Genomic DNA, 17,017 nt, shown 5'->3' on the forward strand with positions numbered 1-17,017 from the left:
AAAGAAGAAGACGATAACTGGTTGATGCTGATCATGGGACCAAATATTGACAGATAGAACGAAACTACTTTAGACAAAAAGCGCTGCATAAAGATACAAAGACAAGGAAAAGAAATGCAGGAAACTGCGCTTTGATGCTTTTTGACCACATCGTTTTCGGAGCAAGACTTTCACCCCAAGCAACTAAAAGAGATTGGTGATCGTTCAATAAATTTCTTTTCATCAGTCAATTATTCACCATCACTTTCCTGGCTATAATTGCTTTAATTGGCCTTCATGAAATTTGACCAAAAATTGTAGGCCCGTGAAAGCCATTTTTTTCCAACAATAGTACTAGTCTTTTTTTTTTTTTTTTTTTCGACACAGGGGTGTCCGGGTCAATTCTTACGGGGCCCGACTAATCTCCTGCGCCCCGGGCCCGGCGCCCCAACCCGGCCCGAACGCGTTAAGTGCGCGGAGGAATCCAGAGGAGCGGAGACTCGAACTTGTGATCTCGAGGTTCACTGGTGAGAGGCGCTGCCGCTGGACCATTCACGCGGGGCTCAACAATAGTACTAGTCGCTGGGACACTTTTGGAGTCAAGAAGTCTTGGTCTCTTTGGTTTTAGTTAGTGCAATTATACAGTTACATTCATTTTGATTATTTCCAATTTACCAATGAAATTTAGGCCTTGTTTGGATAGTAATTTTTCAAAAAAAAAAATTTGCTACGTTTTCCGTAAACATATTTCCCGATCGCCTTTTTACCTCACATATATCAAATCGTTATAGTAATTTTTCTACAAAAAATCCAAAAAAATGCAATCCGAACAATTTGAAGAGAATCTACCAATCAAAATTAATAACTGTATCCCTCCATAAATCATACTACTACACAACAAGGTATGAGAATATATATATATTACAAATTTGTTCAAAAGATGCAATCCAAATTTAGGACAAATTCTCAATTGATTTTGATTTCTGTAAATTTTTTAAAAGCCAAATTTTGGATCCAAAAGGAAAGTAGTATATTTTGGCTTATTCAATCTTTGAAAACCCAAAAACCGAAATTTAAAGAACAATTGATAACACCATATTTAGATTTTCTAAAATCAAAAACCAAAACCAAGTTCAAAAAATCAATTGAGAACCGAGAACGAGCCCTTAGAAGAGCATCTCAAAAATCACATGGGATTTTCAGTGCTATTTTTCCAATGGCAACTCAATGCCACTTTTATGTTTATGCAAAATGTTCTTTTCATTTAACTTGCCATCTGTTATTTATTTAAGTTTTTTCCACCCTTATATGATAAGTGGATTGTCACTGAATTCAGTATTAAATAGTGTTACAGAAGATCCTAACGGCTTAAAAATAAGGTAAAATCGTACCTTATACAAAGAAAAAGAAGCACGGGAAAGCACCATAAATTTGACGTGTTTGTACCATTTTTCTAAGCTGAAACCTTTCACTCCAAGCAATTAAAAGAGATTGGATCGTACAATAAATTACTATTGACTTGTCAATTATTCATTACCACTTCCATGCCTTTTAATTGGCCGTCATCAGAAGAATACAACACTTGACTAAAAATGAAAGACATATATTCTCCAGCTAAATCATTACCAGCCTCTGAACTTTTGAAACCAAGAAGTTTGCAGCTTGCTTAGAGAGATTATACATGATAATTCCCAGTTTGCCAATCCATAATCGAAATTTTCCTTAACTTCATTTTCTTACGAGGGTATATATTTTGATAACCCTAAACATAATTATGTTATTTTAAAGAAGAAGATATAATTATTTTATATATTGATGATAAATTTTATATATTGAGAATGAGTTTTATATATTGATGATAAATGTCTTAAACATTATATATTTTTTTTCAATCACATTTCATTTCATGTATGTATTTTTGAGACATTGGTAGTAGTTTTTGAGATTTTGTTGATTTCTATTACTTTGTTAGAGTAACTCATCTAAATAATATGAAGAAATACGGAACAAAATACTCAAATTGATCATGATCTAGCGAAGTTTAGAATTAGTAGCATAAGACCCTGTTTGATAACCCAATTCAACAATTAAATTAATGGATTTAGATCTTAATATGTTCAGATGCATTTAATAATAAAAAATTGAATATCTGAATTAATTAAGTAACACTGAATTTTCGAGGCAAAATTTATTTCCAAAAATAAGTGATAAACTATTCACTTATCACTGAATGTGATATATACTCAAATATATTTGATTTAATACTTAATAATTTAATAACTTAATGGATTCAAATTTCATATTTCAATTTTATCGAATGCACCCTAAGTCTAAAGGTCTCCAGCATTGCTGTTGGCCTTGTCTTTATAGTTTGCTAAATCTGATTATGGAAAGTGATTATAGAGAATCAGCAAAAACTGATTTTTAGATGAGCATGGATTTTAGTTTTTTTTGGGTTATAGTAAAATCTATAATTTGAATATAAAAATAAATGAGAACATCTCAAAAATGAATTATTTTATAATTACAATCTATAATCAACTGAGAACAAGCGCTAATGGGGCTGAAGCTAACTTTTGTGGAGCATAAGTGGATACATTTAATCTACCCATACATTACCAAGCCAAAAAACGCTGACAGAAAGCAATGGCTGCTTTAACATTGAGAGAATGAACACATTTTTTCCTAGAAAACTTGGGAACACATTTCTCAATTATCTTTTTATTTTATATACATCAAATCGCTATCGTATATTTTTCTAAAAAACTCCAAAAAAAACCGTTCAAACAAGGCCAAAGTTATTAGAACACGAACCAGATTTTGAGCCTATGAATGTTAATTTGTGTTTAATCAAGAGATGATGTGATGTCCTGTTGAACAATCTGCTTTGTTCTTGCATTCTAGATTACAACTCACTGTATAAGCATACAAGGGTGCACTCTCAACTGAATCTGCATACATACTTAATGGCTTAAAAAATAAAATGCGGTTAGGAATAAGAGAATGGCAGCTGCAATAGCAGTAGTCAGAATTGGAAAGAGGGCACGTGGCGCTGCAATGAGCTGAGACCTTCTTCTGCTTCCCTTTTTAATCTGAATCAGCTTATCATGGACACACCATGGGAAACTAATGTAGTGAGCTCGGTTCGGTCCCACGCTGTAGCGACCCCAGTAATCTGGATGATAAGTGACATGGTACCATGCTGATGCTTTTGCGTATGCATCATCAGAGTGACCACCATCCCCGCCGAACCAGGACCTAGCTTCCTTCATTAAGGACGTCACGGCCATTCCAACAGCTTCTGCATCATTTCTCCGGTCCAAAGATTTTGACACCCACATCATACCACTACCCAACATTTCTGCTTCAGTTTTTCGGCCATAGTAGTCCATCAAATTACCCAATTTATAATCATAGTCGCTTTTGTAATCAAAAGCTTTATCAACATAATCCTCAAATCCATCCACTTCCATATCAGTATCATATGATTTTCTTGCCACTTCCCTCGTAAATGGTTCAATGGAGCTTGTGAATGGTGCCTTTCCTTTGACCTCTCGGAAAAGCTTTCCGATCACATTCTGCGACTCATACGTTTGCCTTTCAGACTTTTCCATGAAATCAGGATATTTTCTGGCACGTAGATGAGATGGTACCTCAGCAGGAACACCAGTCTTTGGATAGTCAACTGCAATCGAGTGGAGCTTCGCAAGCTCTAGACATCGATTACTCCTGGCCTTTTGTGGTTCCAGATCAGCAAAGACAATATGAGAATTTGAAATGATTCCCAAACTGTCATTCATGATATAGTCGGCGAAATACTCCTCAACTTCCTGCAACAGAGAAGCATATGTTGCATAAGAATATTTGCTCCAAAAACACTATATATGCATGGGAATGCAATGAAGCATCTTATTTTTCTAAGACACAGGGCTATAACCCTGGTGAACACTGTTTCATAGTTAAGCAGATTGAGGAGAAAACAGAAGAGTTCCTAGAATTGTACAGATAGCGGATAGAGGAATAACAAAGGTCTTAGCATCCTTCAATGCGGATTAGGAACTCTTCCACTTGTCCAAATGCTTCTTTGCTGGACGATATTTGCAGAGTATAAAAGGACAAAAACAAATAACAAATAACATGGGTTTGTTTGGATATGAGGTTATTTGAGATATTTCTTTGAGATAATTAATATAATACTTTCTGTGATGTGATATATGTGAGATAAAAAGATAATTGAAAATTATGTACATATAATGCGAGCAAAACAAAATTTATTTATTTATTTATTTTTAAATCTTGTAATCCAATGCTAAATTCATCAAAGGTTCTTAATTTATGTGGCAGTTTTATGGGTGCTAACAGACGATGTTAATGGGCTTCAACCATTTACCTTCAATGAAAAAACAATATCGTTTATTTTTAGTCATCCATAAAGATAGAGAATCTCTGTAACCATCTAAAATTGACTGAGCAGAAAGAAATCTATTAGGACAAAATTACACGACTGCGATAGGTCAAAGGCAGTAGTAGCGACTCTTAAACTGCATGAACGTAGAAAATCATTTATTCTGTAACTTTTGCTGTCAAATAAATTAGTTCGAAGGAAGATCAGAATACAGAATTGCAGATGTCTCGGGAATGAATAAAGCAAGATGATGAACGCTAGCATAGCCGAAAGAAATACTACCATGCTTCATCCTGAAAACGAAAGTGTCATGAACCACAACTAGGCGTCAATCATGCTTGTACGTTACAAAACAGCACCACTAGAAATTTGCTAGAATGGCAAGACAACACCACTGCTCTGATAATTAGTCACCAGACAGAGATTAAAAGTAGAAAGTAGAAGGCAGGTTCCTTTCCTACTCATCAAGCTGTGGGTTCAATAATCTACGTCCCCTTCCCAATAGAAATAGCTATTAAAAAAATAAGTTCTTCTACAGCATTTTTGAAGGAAATTAAACCAAACTATTTTAATATTTAATTTCCTAATTCTTTTTGATGTCTTGTTTGTTTGGTTTCCATATTAGATTAGGAAATTTCAAATCAATTTCCAAATAAGTTTCGCTTTACAGTTGTATTTGTTTTAGGAAATTTTAGAGTTTATAAATACTACCAATCTAGTAGATTATTATTTGGAGAGTTGAGTTGAGTCGAGTTAAGTCTTGAGAGTGAGTTTGAGGGAAAGCTTTGTAGTTGAAAGTTGTAAGTTGTCGTGAACGAAAAGTTACGACTTGATATTTGCTATTATTGGATTTTGAGATAGTAAATTATTGAGTATTTATTTATGTATTTATTCTCCTTTCCCTACATATTTTTATATGTGTCAAAATTGCTTACACTATGTACGCATAATTTTTCGTGCTAACAAGTGGTACCAAAACTCTAGATTCAAGAGTTTGATCCTACGATGTCTGTGGTGCTTGGAGAGAGTGCAAAATTTTTGATAGATAAACCTATACCATAAAAAGGTACAGAGGTTGTGATAGAATACTCATATATTGAAAAATTGGATCATGAGAATTGGTCTTGGAGTACTCATTTGTTGACTGAAATTAGGGGAAAGTGACCTTAACTGAACAAAGGTCTAAAAAAAGGGGGACTCTGTTGAGATTGTTGGTGTTGTGCAGTGATTAGGAAAAAAAGGCCCTATTAAATTTGTTGATTCTTGAAGGTTGTCAGATTGAAAGATTTGATTGGTCAATCAACTAAAGAGATCAGGAAAACTTGACAGAAAGGAGAGAAAAATTTATTTAGGTATATAACTTGTTAAGTAAGTATAAGTATAAGTGTAATACTAAATATTAAACATAATTAGCGAATCAGTGCACAGTGATAATATATAAAAAAAAACATAATTAGTAATTATAATTTAGACATTGGTTTATCATTCATGTTTGGATTATTAAATATTTGAATGTGTAATTTTTAACTTGCAAGTATTAATATACTCTATATTTATATTACATATACAATATGTGAATTTATATTCTTTAATCACTAATCTTGTTTAAACATAGACAATAAGCACTATGGTTAAGTTTAAGCAAATGTATAAGAATTGTATGTCAACATATTAATATATTAGTATTCACCATCGAAAGCAATCAAATTATTTGCAAATCAAGCATTTAAACTATATAAAAAAATAGGAATAAATGTAAGTGTAATGCAATACATCATTAGTAAATTATAAGTGACTAAATGACTAAGTGTATACAACTATATAAGTGAGTCCCATTTAGTTATGTGGAAATTACTATCCAATTCGGTTATAATTGATTTCATGACTGTTTTCGAATTCAATTCGGTAATTGAATGAATTCGGTTATTCCAAATTTGAATTTGAAAGCGATTTGGAGTTTTACAAGTAAAATAACCAAAAAAATCGAATTCAAATAATCAAATAACCGAATTTGTACCGAATGCACACCCCTAGTGATAATTTTGGTAAAAAAGCTATCTATGATTTTGTATTTTTGGACACTTACGTTGGTAGTAAATATGGTGACTTTGGTGATGAATGGGTTTATATCAATGAGTATTTTGATTAAGAAGAAATTGGTGAGAAATAATTTATAAAATACAAAGTGCGTCCACTGCTATGAGAAAAGATGAAGTTGATAATTGAAAACAAGATTGAGTTGCACATCGTTTATTCGTTGACTGAATTTTTCATGAAAATCCAAGCTCAATATGGCATTGGATGTGATCATAATGAAGAGTTTGATTTAAGGGAGTCAATGAAGGAAATTAAACAAATCTATTTTAGTATCTAATTTCCTAATTAATCTTTTGGTATGTTATTTGTTTAGTTTCTATAATAGATTAGGAAATTTCAAATCAATTTCCAAATAAGTTTCACTTTATAGTTGTATTTGTTTTAGAAAGTTTTAAAGTTTATAAATACTACCAGTTTAGTAGATTATTATTTCGAGAGTTAAGTTGAGTCGACTTCAGTTTTGAAAGTGAGTTTGAGGGAAAGTTTCATAGCTGAGAGTTGTGAGTTGTCGTGAGCGAAAACCTACGATTTGATATTTGTTATTGTTGGATTTTGAGTTAGTAAATTATTAAGTATTTATCTGTGTATTTATTCTCCTTCTCTTCCCACATATTTTTATATGTGTCAAATTGCTTACGCTACTACGTGCGCGTAATTTTTCGTGCCAACAATTTTTGTATTAAAGTATTAGTACCTCAATTGTAACTTCATGATCCAGCTGCATTGGAGGTGCAGGAGTGTAATCCATAGGTGGGTGTTGCTGAGGCGGAATCAGGTCACGGTCCCAACAAACAAAGTAGACGTCTCCATCCAAATCGCTTCCAGAGCATTCATTTGGATGAGGCCTGTGATTGACATCAGAATCAGAAAGAAATATTCAGAAACCATGATGTCAATCACACTAGCTATATCCTACATAATAATTTCAATTAGTTGGTCGTCAAAAGCTTAAAACATAGTGAACCCTTAAATTCAATCATTTGTATCTAGTAAAGATATCCTGACCCATGTTAAAGGAGTGGTTTTCAGGAAACATTCTGTCAGCAAAATAAGCCGTAATCATACCCGTCCTTCAGCTCCCAGATTTGCTGCAGTTTCAAGCTTTCTAAATGCAGATTAGCAGTCTTCTATTTTTCCTACATACAGCCTTGACTAATATTCACCTTATTTTAAACAACATCTGCACTACGTCTTCCTCGTGCTCCTAAGAAAACTAGTAACAACTCACATGCTTTGCACGAGAATATATATTTTTCCAAAATATAAAATCTTGAATATATTAAATTTCTGTGTAAAATTTTGATTAGCATAGTATAACTAAGAAACTATATAATGAACAAAATTAAACAATTGGTAGTTGTACAAAATGTTTATTGTGTACAAAGCAATTAAAAGTTTTTTGTGCATTCTACAGTTATAAAAACTCTGAAGATAGAAGATTATCATATTTAAGCTAAGTTGTTTGTATAATATTAACTAAGAAACCATATAATAAACAAAATTAAGCAATTGTTAGTTGTAAAAAGTGTTTATTATATACAAGGCAATTAAAAGTTTTTTGGACTCTAAATGATTGTCATATCTAAACTAAGTCATTGCATATTTTACATGGATTGTGACAAATTTTTTATGTTGTGTCAAATTAGTGTATACAAAAAAACTTGAGCAAAATACATACTAAAACATTCTGATTTGGATACAACAAATTTTTATCAATTTCAATAGCTGTAAACTTTTTTTGTTATATATATTTTTTATAATTATCGATAATTTTTTGAAGTTTTCTTAGTCAACATCACATAATATAGTGAATTTAATCATCAACACAACCTTTTGTTTGCTCATTAATTGTTTATAACCTTTTGTCTTCTTATCAATCGTAATTTTCTTCTAAACCAATATATATTAAAAATACAGTTAACTTTAATTATCACACATAAGAATATAATGATTGAAAATAGTTTTAACACAAACAATAATTGGAGATGAAGAAAATGATTGGTGAATAAAGTTATAAATGGGTAGTTCTTAATTTTAATTACCAATACTTTTGAGATGTAACTTATTGAAAATTTTCATTTTTCTTATTAGTGTTATGATTGGGATGCAATAACACTAATTAAAATACATGAGAATAATTTAGGCATAACAAAAATTACGATCAAAATATGCTTACATTCTTATACTCCCTATTGCCAAAACTCATCATAATTTTTATGCTCTTAATAAAATTTTCTTCCTTGTGTTCTTACAGGTTCATTTCACAATCCATTCTAGACCCTGTTTTGTATATTTTTACCCAATAGTTTTCTTAAACTGCTAGAAATAGCCACTATGTCAAAATCATCTTGCATCCGCTCTTTTCTTTCCCAAGAATCATCATTAAACAGCTATTTAAGATTAGCAATAACGAAGACCCAACAGTACACAAATATATCAGGTAAAGAGTAATAATACTGATTCCTTTCTATTTAATAGCAAAATTTGGAAATAGAACCTCAATAGTGAAGCCAGATTTTTTCTGGCCATGAAACTGATACCTTAATGCTCATTTGCTAAGTAAGAAATCCTTTGCTAAAAACCATAAAAGGAAAGTCCCTAAGTCTAGGATGTATGATCTTAAAGACCTAATAAGCAGTTCAAGATCCAGTCCAAGCACAACATTTTATTTAAGGCCTTAACCCAAGAATTCATTCAACTTCACTTGCAACAAGCCAGGTGATGCAAAAAGAAATCTCTTAGGTCTCCCTTGAATGTAAAAGATTGAAATGAAGGAACAGACATCACAGGTCAGGGCATGAGATATGAAACAATTAAATGAATCTAACGTTCCCTGACTGCGTTTAGATAACTCTACCAATTAGCCAAGAAAAGCTATCTGCAGGCATACCCATTTTTTGCTTTGGTTCTAAGATTCCCCAAAGGAATGAATCCCTTTTGCCAATGAATTGATAACCAAACAGTGTAATGGTAGGAATGAAACACAAATAAGCATTCATTTTGTTAAGAATCTTCGTTACAAATGCTCTCTTAGGGCTTACACATTGTTTATGCTCTCGAAAGTTTCTAAGGAATGTTTGTTTATGCTCTCGAAAGTTTCTAAGGAATGTAGTCAAGCAACCAAATCACACCCAAGACAGCTATCTGCTATTTGCTTTTCATGCGAGAAAATGTAAATTGCTCTTTCGTACCAGTAACTAGGCAAAATAAGAGAAGAATCTCTTTTTACTTCCAATCCTGTTTGACTTAAATATTATTAAAGAACAGTAGGAGAATAGCAATTAACAGTTCTCACAGAAACAAAAGAAACTAATGGATCTTAGAATCTCTTTTTACTTCCAATCCTGTTTGACTTAAGTATTATTAAAGAACAGTAGGAGAATAGCAATTAACAGTTCTCACAGAAACAAAAGAAACTAATGGATCTTAGCCTACCTGTATATTTTCAATTCATTTTCAAGAAGCTAATCTCAATTCCAGAAACTTCAACATTCTCTGAATGAGTTACACATAAACCATATAATATTTACCTGTTTCCTATCTGGGGGAAGACAATACAGTTCACCATATGATGTAATGCTGGCACATCAACAGCTTTTAGAATACGAATGTCTCCAGGGTGCAAGCATGGATTTTTTGCAACCGCTACCTTCCCCTCAAGAACACTATTGTGCTTAAAATACGAGATAGAATCATCATAAAACTGCCCACGCCCAGCAGTAGAGAACTGAACAAACACCTGGCCATATTCCAAGGTTCTGGTTTCATCCAGACATCCCATCATTGATCTTCCATCTGGTATAAATATCCTCGTTTTAGTCCGCAAGTCCAGCAGTTTTGATGCCCTGAAAGTTTGCAGCATCATTGAAAGAAATGGTTCAGAATCAGGCTTATAGCCGCATTTCAGCATCTCCTTGAGAACTTTTGCAATCTCTCCAGGAGCCATTAATTTTAAAGTCTCATGTGCCTTCACTGGATCAGTTAGAATAGTGTCCAACTGGGCAACTGCTTCTCTCTGCTTCTTTTCAAATACAACATCCTCGACCCCCAGGGTAGACAAAAGAGTAATTATCTGGCGATTGAGGAAACAAGGCTGGTATTTACTAAACTGTAAAACATCCAACTTGGTGTTATTGGATTCATATTTCTTCATGCTCTGTCTCAGCGACAACTTCTTTGATGAAGTGGGATCAACAGCCACAACACCTTTAAAGCCACCATACCGAATTTGAAAAGCAGAAGGAGTGTAGCTTAGGCCATATTTCGTGGCAACTTGCCTTGCAAATTGAGCAGAGATTTTCCCAATGCCATCAGAGAAGACATACTCGACTGTAGAGCGGTAAGCATCTCTTACCTTTATGTCAGGAATCATTTCGATCTCATGTCTACCAACATTTAGTGTTTCCCTGGAAGAACCGAAAGATTGACCAAGCCTGGCAGCATATTTCGCCACATTTCTTATCTCACTAAAATCACCCATCCATCTTCTTATATCAGCAGCAGTAAGATCGGGTCTTGAAGCAAACATCCATACTGAATTTTCCATTAATTGACTTGAAGAATAGGCAAGGAATTGAAACTCTTTATCCCCAATAACTATGCCATTTTTCAGTGTTGACAGTATTCTCTCATAAATTTCCGTCCTTCCATTCTCATTTGCAGCTTTACGAGGTGACAAGTCTGATGGAAACATCTTATTCCGCTCTTCATCAGTAAAGGAAACTCGAAGAAAATTGTCAATGTACTCTGAAAAGTGGCGCAATACACGATTAGATACAATGACCTCTGGACCACAGAAATACACTTTGCATGGTGTAACTTGCACCCTCCGGACATATACCAATCCATCTGCCAAATTAAGAGTACGTGATTTGGGAGGTCGCCGGAGCTTGTCATACTTATCATACTGCTCCTTGAGCCACTGCACCGGCTCATAGCAGCACTCTTTCAATGTGTGTAGCTTCTCTAGGGCATGTTCTATGTATTTGACATCTATTCTTTGTGGATCAACAAGCCTAAAGAAATTAGCATCTAGTGATGGCCCTGGAAGACATCCGGTCTGTACTAAACAACAGACCTGGAACAAGATTTCATATGGCAAATATAGTCCTTCGGGGGGACGCAGAATAGGAACTAAAACCAAATTGTCTGAATAGGGGAAGCCATTTTCCAGCGTAAATTGGCTGTCACTTTCTTTGTAATCACCTAAATTTGGTAGTTGAATGCCACGAGGAAGCTCCAAACATATGCCAGACGATTGTCCAATACAGGATGAAGTGAAATCTGTCGCCCTGACCCACTGGTCATATGGAGTTTCCTTAAAGTAGCGATAGGGGGATTCTTCAAGTTTTTTGAAAATCCGAGGAGCACCAGATAACTAAGTCAGAAGTGTGTATGTCAATATTCAAACTCATAAACAATAATTTCACATAAAAAAGGTATCAGAAACTCAATTGTAAAACAGAACAAAGAGTGGACAAATGCATGCTGGTTGTTTGCCATATGACTTTCGTATTTTGGATGGGTTTCAGAGTTCAAGTCATGGTTAACACTGGTAGCAAAAAGGTTGATCCAAAAGAGGTACCGAAGACATAAAAATAAGTTCACGTGGCAGTGCGTAGGAAAAGAGATATGGCTCAGCAATGAATTATGTTCAACTGCAGTTGAGAAAGGAGAGAGAAGTTATAGTATTGAAATATAATAACAGCAGACCATGTTTTTTACTCACACAAGTGTTGCGATCCATTATTTCTCACACCTAATGTATCTATCTATCTATCCATCTATAAATACATATTCTATCCCAAGTACCATGAGTATTGGTATTTTGGAGTGCAAGTATAAGCAATGTTGTAATCTTAGTTTTTGGTATTCCAATTATGCCCTTCCTAATTTGTGGTTAAAGTTTCACATGATTTTAATTGTGGATGGCTTAATGGTTGCTTATTAAGGTTATTATATTGCATCATACCATATTGATTTAGAAAGAAACATCTCCTTAAAGTAGTGAAGTGATTTGAAAAACATAATGATTTGAGAAACATTTCTTGGATGAAATTATAAGTTGTACACATCCAATTTTCATGTGACACCCAGAGGAATTTCCAAAAAAAAAAAATTTGGGACAGATTTATAACTAAAATAGCAATATTAAACAGGAAAAAAGAAAATCTAAAATAGCACCATGCAAACCATTACTATCATTAATAGCAATCCCTCAAAACAAAAAAAAAATTGAAAACTATTCATAAAATGATATAAAGTGAATAGCAAAAGAATTAAAAAGCTGGAAATAAAATTCAAATAATACCAAAGACAATATCCATATCACTAATATATAGGGGAAGACAAAAATTTTTATTGGCAATAATATAGCAATGTTTCATTTATACAGGTTTGAGCAAATCAAATCCATCCATCAACCCATGCAGAAGCCATCTCCAATGATAAAATAAGAATTATAATAAGAGTAAAATTCAAATGAAGAATGATATCCAACTTATTTTCAATGGTGATCAAAATACTGTTATTTGTCTAATGATTACATATATTTATTGTATTGCAATATTAATGAATAATGGTTGCGGTTATGGAATGAAAAGCTTTAAAATAAAGTAAATTTCATTTATGGTGACAAATATAATTGGACAAATTTAGTGCATTCTAATAATTGACAATAATGGTAGTGGTTATGGATATTAAAAGTTGGCAACCGAAAAAATAAAACACTGCAATATACTAAAAATTGATATTAAAATTGTTAATTAGCCACAATTCTCATTCCAATTCCATGATCATCAAAAACACTGATATTGAAACCACAAATACTGTACTCATATGAAAAAAATAGACTTTCTTTGCATTGGATTGTGTTAAATATTATGAATAAAAGAAAAGAAAAATGAAAAAAAATCCTACTATCATTATCCATTAAATTTCAATTGTCAGAATGCACAAGCCAAAAAAATCTTTACATGGTGGATAATTTATACTCCATTATTGACAAAAATAGAAATAAAAACAATACAAAGAATTCAAATTACATGCATGTTTATTTTTCTAACTTGATTATAATCTTCATTTATAAAAATTGTAACAATTGTGGTTTATATGTAATAAAATCATGAGTATACAATAATTTTGGTAAAACATGATATTATCAATACTTGATATGTTATAGAGTTCAAGCTACAAATCAAACAATGTTTGGTTCATGATTTCAAATTTAGTTTTAAGGGATATGTTAACTATATTGGAATGCCTCTGTCTCTTTCCATTTAATAAAACTAGGGAGGGAGTGCCCGCACATCGCACAGGTGTTTGGTGGCTGTGGTTAAAGATGATTTTTTTATTGGACAAATAAGTACATTCTGGAAAGAAATAGTCATCAAATATGACAAAACTAATGATAGTACATTTTAATTGTAACACACACCTACACACTTTATTTTATCAATACTTTTACAATTTTACTATTCCCAAAAGATCCCTACAAATGTCAATTGAAAATCAGCCAAGAGCAGACATAAGTTGTTTTAAACAAAGGAATATCATTCAACGGCTAGTCATAGCAATTTGTTAATTGCACGTGTTAATATGTTTTTGTGTTAATTGCACAACAAAAGTCACACTTCAATTAAATGTGTCTATAACCCCATTTCAATAATTATACCAATACATAAGTTTATATGAGTTGTATTCGATGCAAAAACGGTTGCAAAGTAATTTCACATTCCGGAAATACTCAGATATCTCCATAAATCAAAGTTGTAAATGTACCAAAATGAGGGCATTTCAGTAAATATACCTAAATACTTGCTGTCCTCCATTGTACCCAAAACTTTAAAAAAACTACACAATATTCCACATTCCCAAAAAGCTCTTATCCATACCGTTGAAATTTAAACTCCCTTTGACCACAATTCATTTTATATAGTATAAGGATTTTTAAAAATAACTAGCTGAAGAAAATAAATAACATGAAAATACAATATTATGATGTTGATGATCAAAATTTTACAAAAAAAACTTTTACTATCTAAAGAATAATATGTTTTAGGATATTATAATCACATACAAAGCACAAAAACTATTACTAGTATGATAAAATATACTAACTTATTTTGCCATGAGATCATCCAGGTATAAAAAAAAAAGTGTTCTTCACCTAATACGGATAAATTGATTGATTGATGAATTGTTGGGTGAAATTTAAGACAACACAAATGTAACTTGGACAAAAAGGAACCTGGAAGATTTTCCTTACAACTAAGTGTTTAGAAATGAAATGCAAGGCCAACTATTATTGCTGTCACACATTTTTGACAGCCAAACTACCATGTCAAGGCAGAAGGATACTCTAGAGATATGCAGTGAAACGTAGGCCAAAAATTATGGAATCAAAAGGGATCAAAGATGCAGAACCAACAGGACACATCAAATCTTTTATTTGAACGACCAAACCTGTATGAGGAGAAACTCTGCTGCTTGACCACGTCGATGCAGTACAATCTGCCATATGTTTTCACGGGATAATTCAAGCTTGTAGTCAAGAGAGTGAAACTGCAAAATAAAATACATTTTCTTCATTCCAATTCCGAATTTAACTGAAACATTTGCCACATTCCATAGCACTGAAAACCTATTCTCTGACACCTGACACCCAAAGTTCAAAACTATTTGCTGCATGTGATGCTCATAGGTTATAGGCCACGGAAACCAATCAATGTCGTCTTCTGAAGCCCTCAAATATGAAGAACCATAATAAAGGCGTTCCTTTGGCAAAGCCATAATGCATTCAGCGCTCCTCTCATCTGTGAATTGGACCCTAGCATATGATCTAGGTCCTCCTCGTTTGGGCTGCTTAACCTCTAAAGCATATACTGTTCCCTGACCTGTGAATCCTTCCAAAAACTCGACTACTTCTGCAGCCACGACATCAAGGAAACCAAAAATATGAATTGTCTTTCCCATGCAGCTGAACTTCACTGCCAATTCTATTAACAGAACTTTGTATCAGAATGCTCCTGTAAAGGTCAGAGCATGAAAGAGTCAGACAACTATTGATTGGCTATTTATAAGATTGCTAATCGACAGACAGAGAAGATGTAACAGCAAGAAAAGGATAAGACAATACACACATCCAAAATACATTTTGACATTACCACCTCTATTTTTGTTAATCTGAGAGGCTAAGACATTTCATTTTGACAGAAATTTTCTTCTTTTTCATTCCACTGCCCCACTTTCTTTAAGTCATGCTTCGATCCCCAAGAATCCAATACAACTCAGAGACCAAACCAGCATAACGGACCTAATAGAACCTTAAAGTTCTAAGAAAATGCTTCCTGTTTAGTTCCCTCCAAATCTAAGAAATCGGAAAAAAGAAAGCCTGCAATAGAAGCATAAACAAAGGGAAAAAAGAGAATTTTTGTCTCCCTTACCAGCATGCAGATGCAACAAATTTGCAAATCCACTACATATTAAAACAGTGAACAAAATAACAAGTCACAGATCATGCCATCATATTATATATATCCAAGAACTTTCCAATCAAGACTCAAGACAGAGGCATGAAAGGGATCAAATACTAATACAATATGATAAACAATAAATTTTACTTTACTTGAGACCAAATCTCCAAAATGATAGAGAAACGATGAAGTAAAAACAGGATTACATAACATATATTCTCTTGTTTCTTCCTGTTCGCTGGATCCTAAGCTACACGTAACCATGAAAAAGCCTTTTTTTCTTTTTTTAGATAGAGCCACTCCAATAGCAACATTTCTGACCACCTGTCTACTGGGATTTCAGACCAAATAATAATAATAATAATAAGGCCAAAAGAAAAAGGAATCCCAGAGAAAACTCATAAAAAAATTTCCAAATTATGCACTAAAATCCAAACCAAACGAATTCCAACAAAGGATGATATAGTGTACATTGACCACTGGAAGTTATCGAACGTGGTAAATAACTAACATCCCTGGCAAGAAATAGGTAGAAATTAAAGTAAAAAAACTTTACTTATCTCAAGAGTGCTCTTGCTCTAATGGCATATAAATGCGAAATCCAATACATTAAGAAAGCATCTCCTGTCAACCAAAAAACAATGGCAAGATCAAAATGCAACTCCTCTGATTCTGTAATGCCCACTTCGGAGTGTTCCCTTGTCTCGTTCTTTCTTCCTTCCCTTTCATTGTCCCAAAAAAAAAAAAAAAAAAAATCATTCTACAGCTTAGAAACAAGATTAAGAAGCAGAAAATTTCTTCCAGAATTCAACTGAAACTACTAATTCCCATCAACAAAACCACTGAAAAGATAGGTATCACCACTTCTATAACAACATATGCCACCAACTGCCAAAAGGGACCTTCAGGGGGGGTTTTAAAGAAAAAATATCCCAGAAAAACACCGATCATTCCAAATAATGCATTAAACATTAAGCAGAAATAATCCCACAAAAAACACACCTTCTCACAGAATAGAGACTTACAATACAAAAGAGCCTTCATCAAAATAAATCCAAGGGGG

General features: G+C 33.2%; 1 protein-coding gene across 1 annotated transcript; it reads right to left on the reverse strand.

Moving 5' to 3' along the window:
- Nucleotides 1-2,812: 2,812 nt before the first annotated feature.
- LOC113751466 (probable RNA-dependent RNA polymerase 1) lies at nucleotides 2,813-15,503 on the reverse strand. Its single transcript, XM_027295489.1, has 4 exons — nucleotides 14,945-15,503; nucleotides 10,012-11,858; nucleotides 7,176-7,326; nucleotides 2,813-3,809 (listed from the first exon to the last, which is right to left on the reverse strand). Exons 1-4 carry the CDS (start codon nucleotides 15,452-15,454, stop codon nucleotides 2,943-2,945), a joined length of 3,375 nt encoding a protein of 1,124 aa, XP_027151290.1. The 5' UTR covers nucleotides 15,455-15,503; the 3' UTR covers nucleotides 2,813-2,942.
- Nucleotides 15,504-17,017: the final 1,514 nt, after the last annotated feature.

This window comes from Coffea eugenioides, chromosome 11, assembly GCF_003713205.1.
Source record: "Coffea eugenioides isolate CCC68of chromosome 11, Ceug_1.0, whole genome shotgun sequence".
NCBI classification, from domain to species: Eukaryota; Viridiplantae; Streptophyta; class Magnoliopsida; order Gentianales; family Rubiaceae; genus Coffea; species Coffea eugenioides.

What these genes read in the sequence shown, in the direction of transcription:
- LOC113751466 (XM_027295489.1), bottom strand. Translation starts at nt 15,454, where the DNA reads ATGGGAAAGACAATTCATATTTTTGGTTTCCTTGATGTCGTGGCTGCA. An exon ending in CAGAGTTTCTCCTCATACAG is followed by an intron (nt 11,859 to 14,944) that starts GTTTGGTCGTTC and finishes CTTCTGACTTAG; the next exon opens with TTATCTGGTGCTCCTCGGAT. An exon ending in ATCATGAAGTTACAATTGAG is followed by an intron (nt 3,810 to 7,175) that starts GTACTAATACTT and finishes TCTCTGTTGCAG; the next exon opens with GAAGTTGAGGAGTATTTCGC.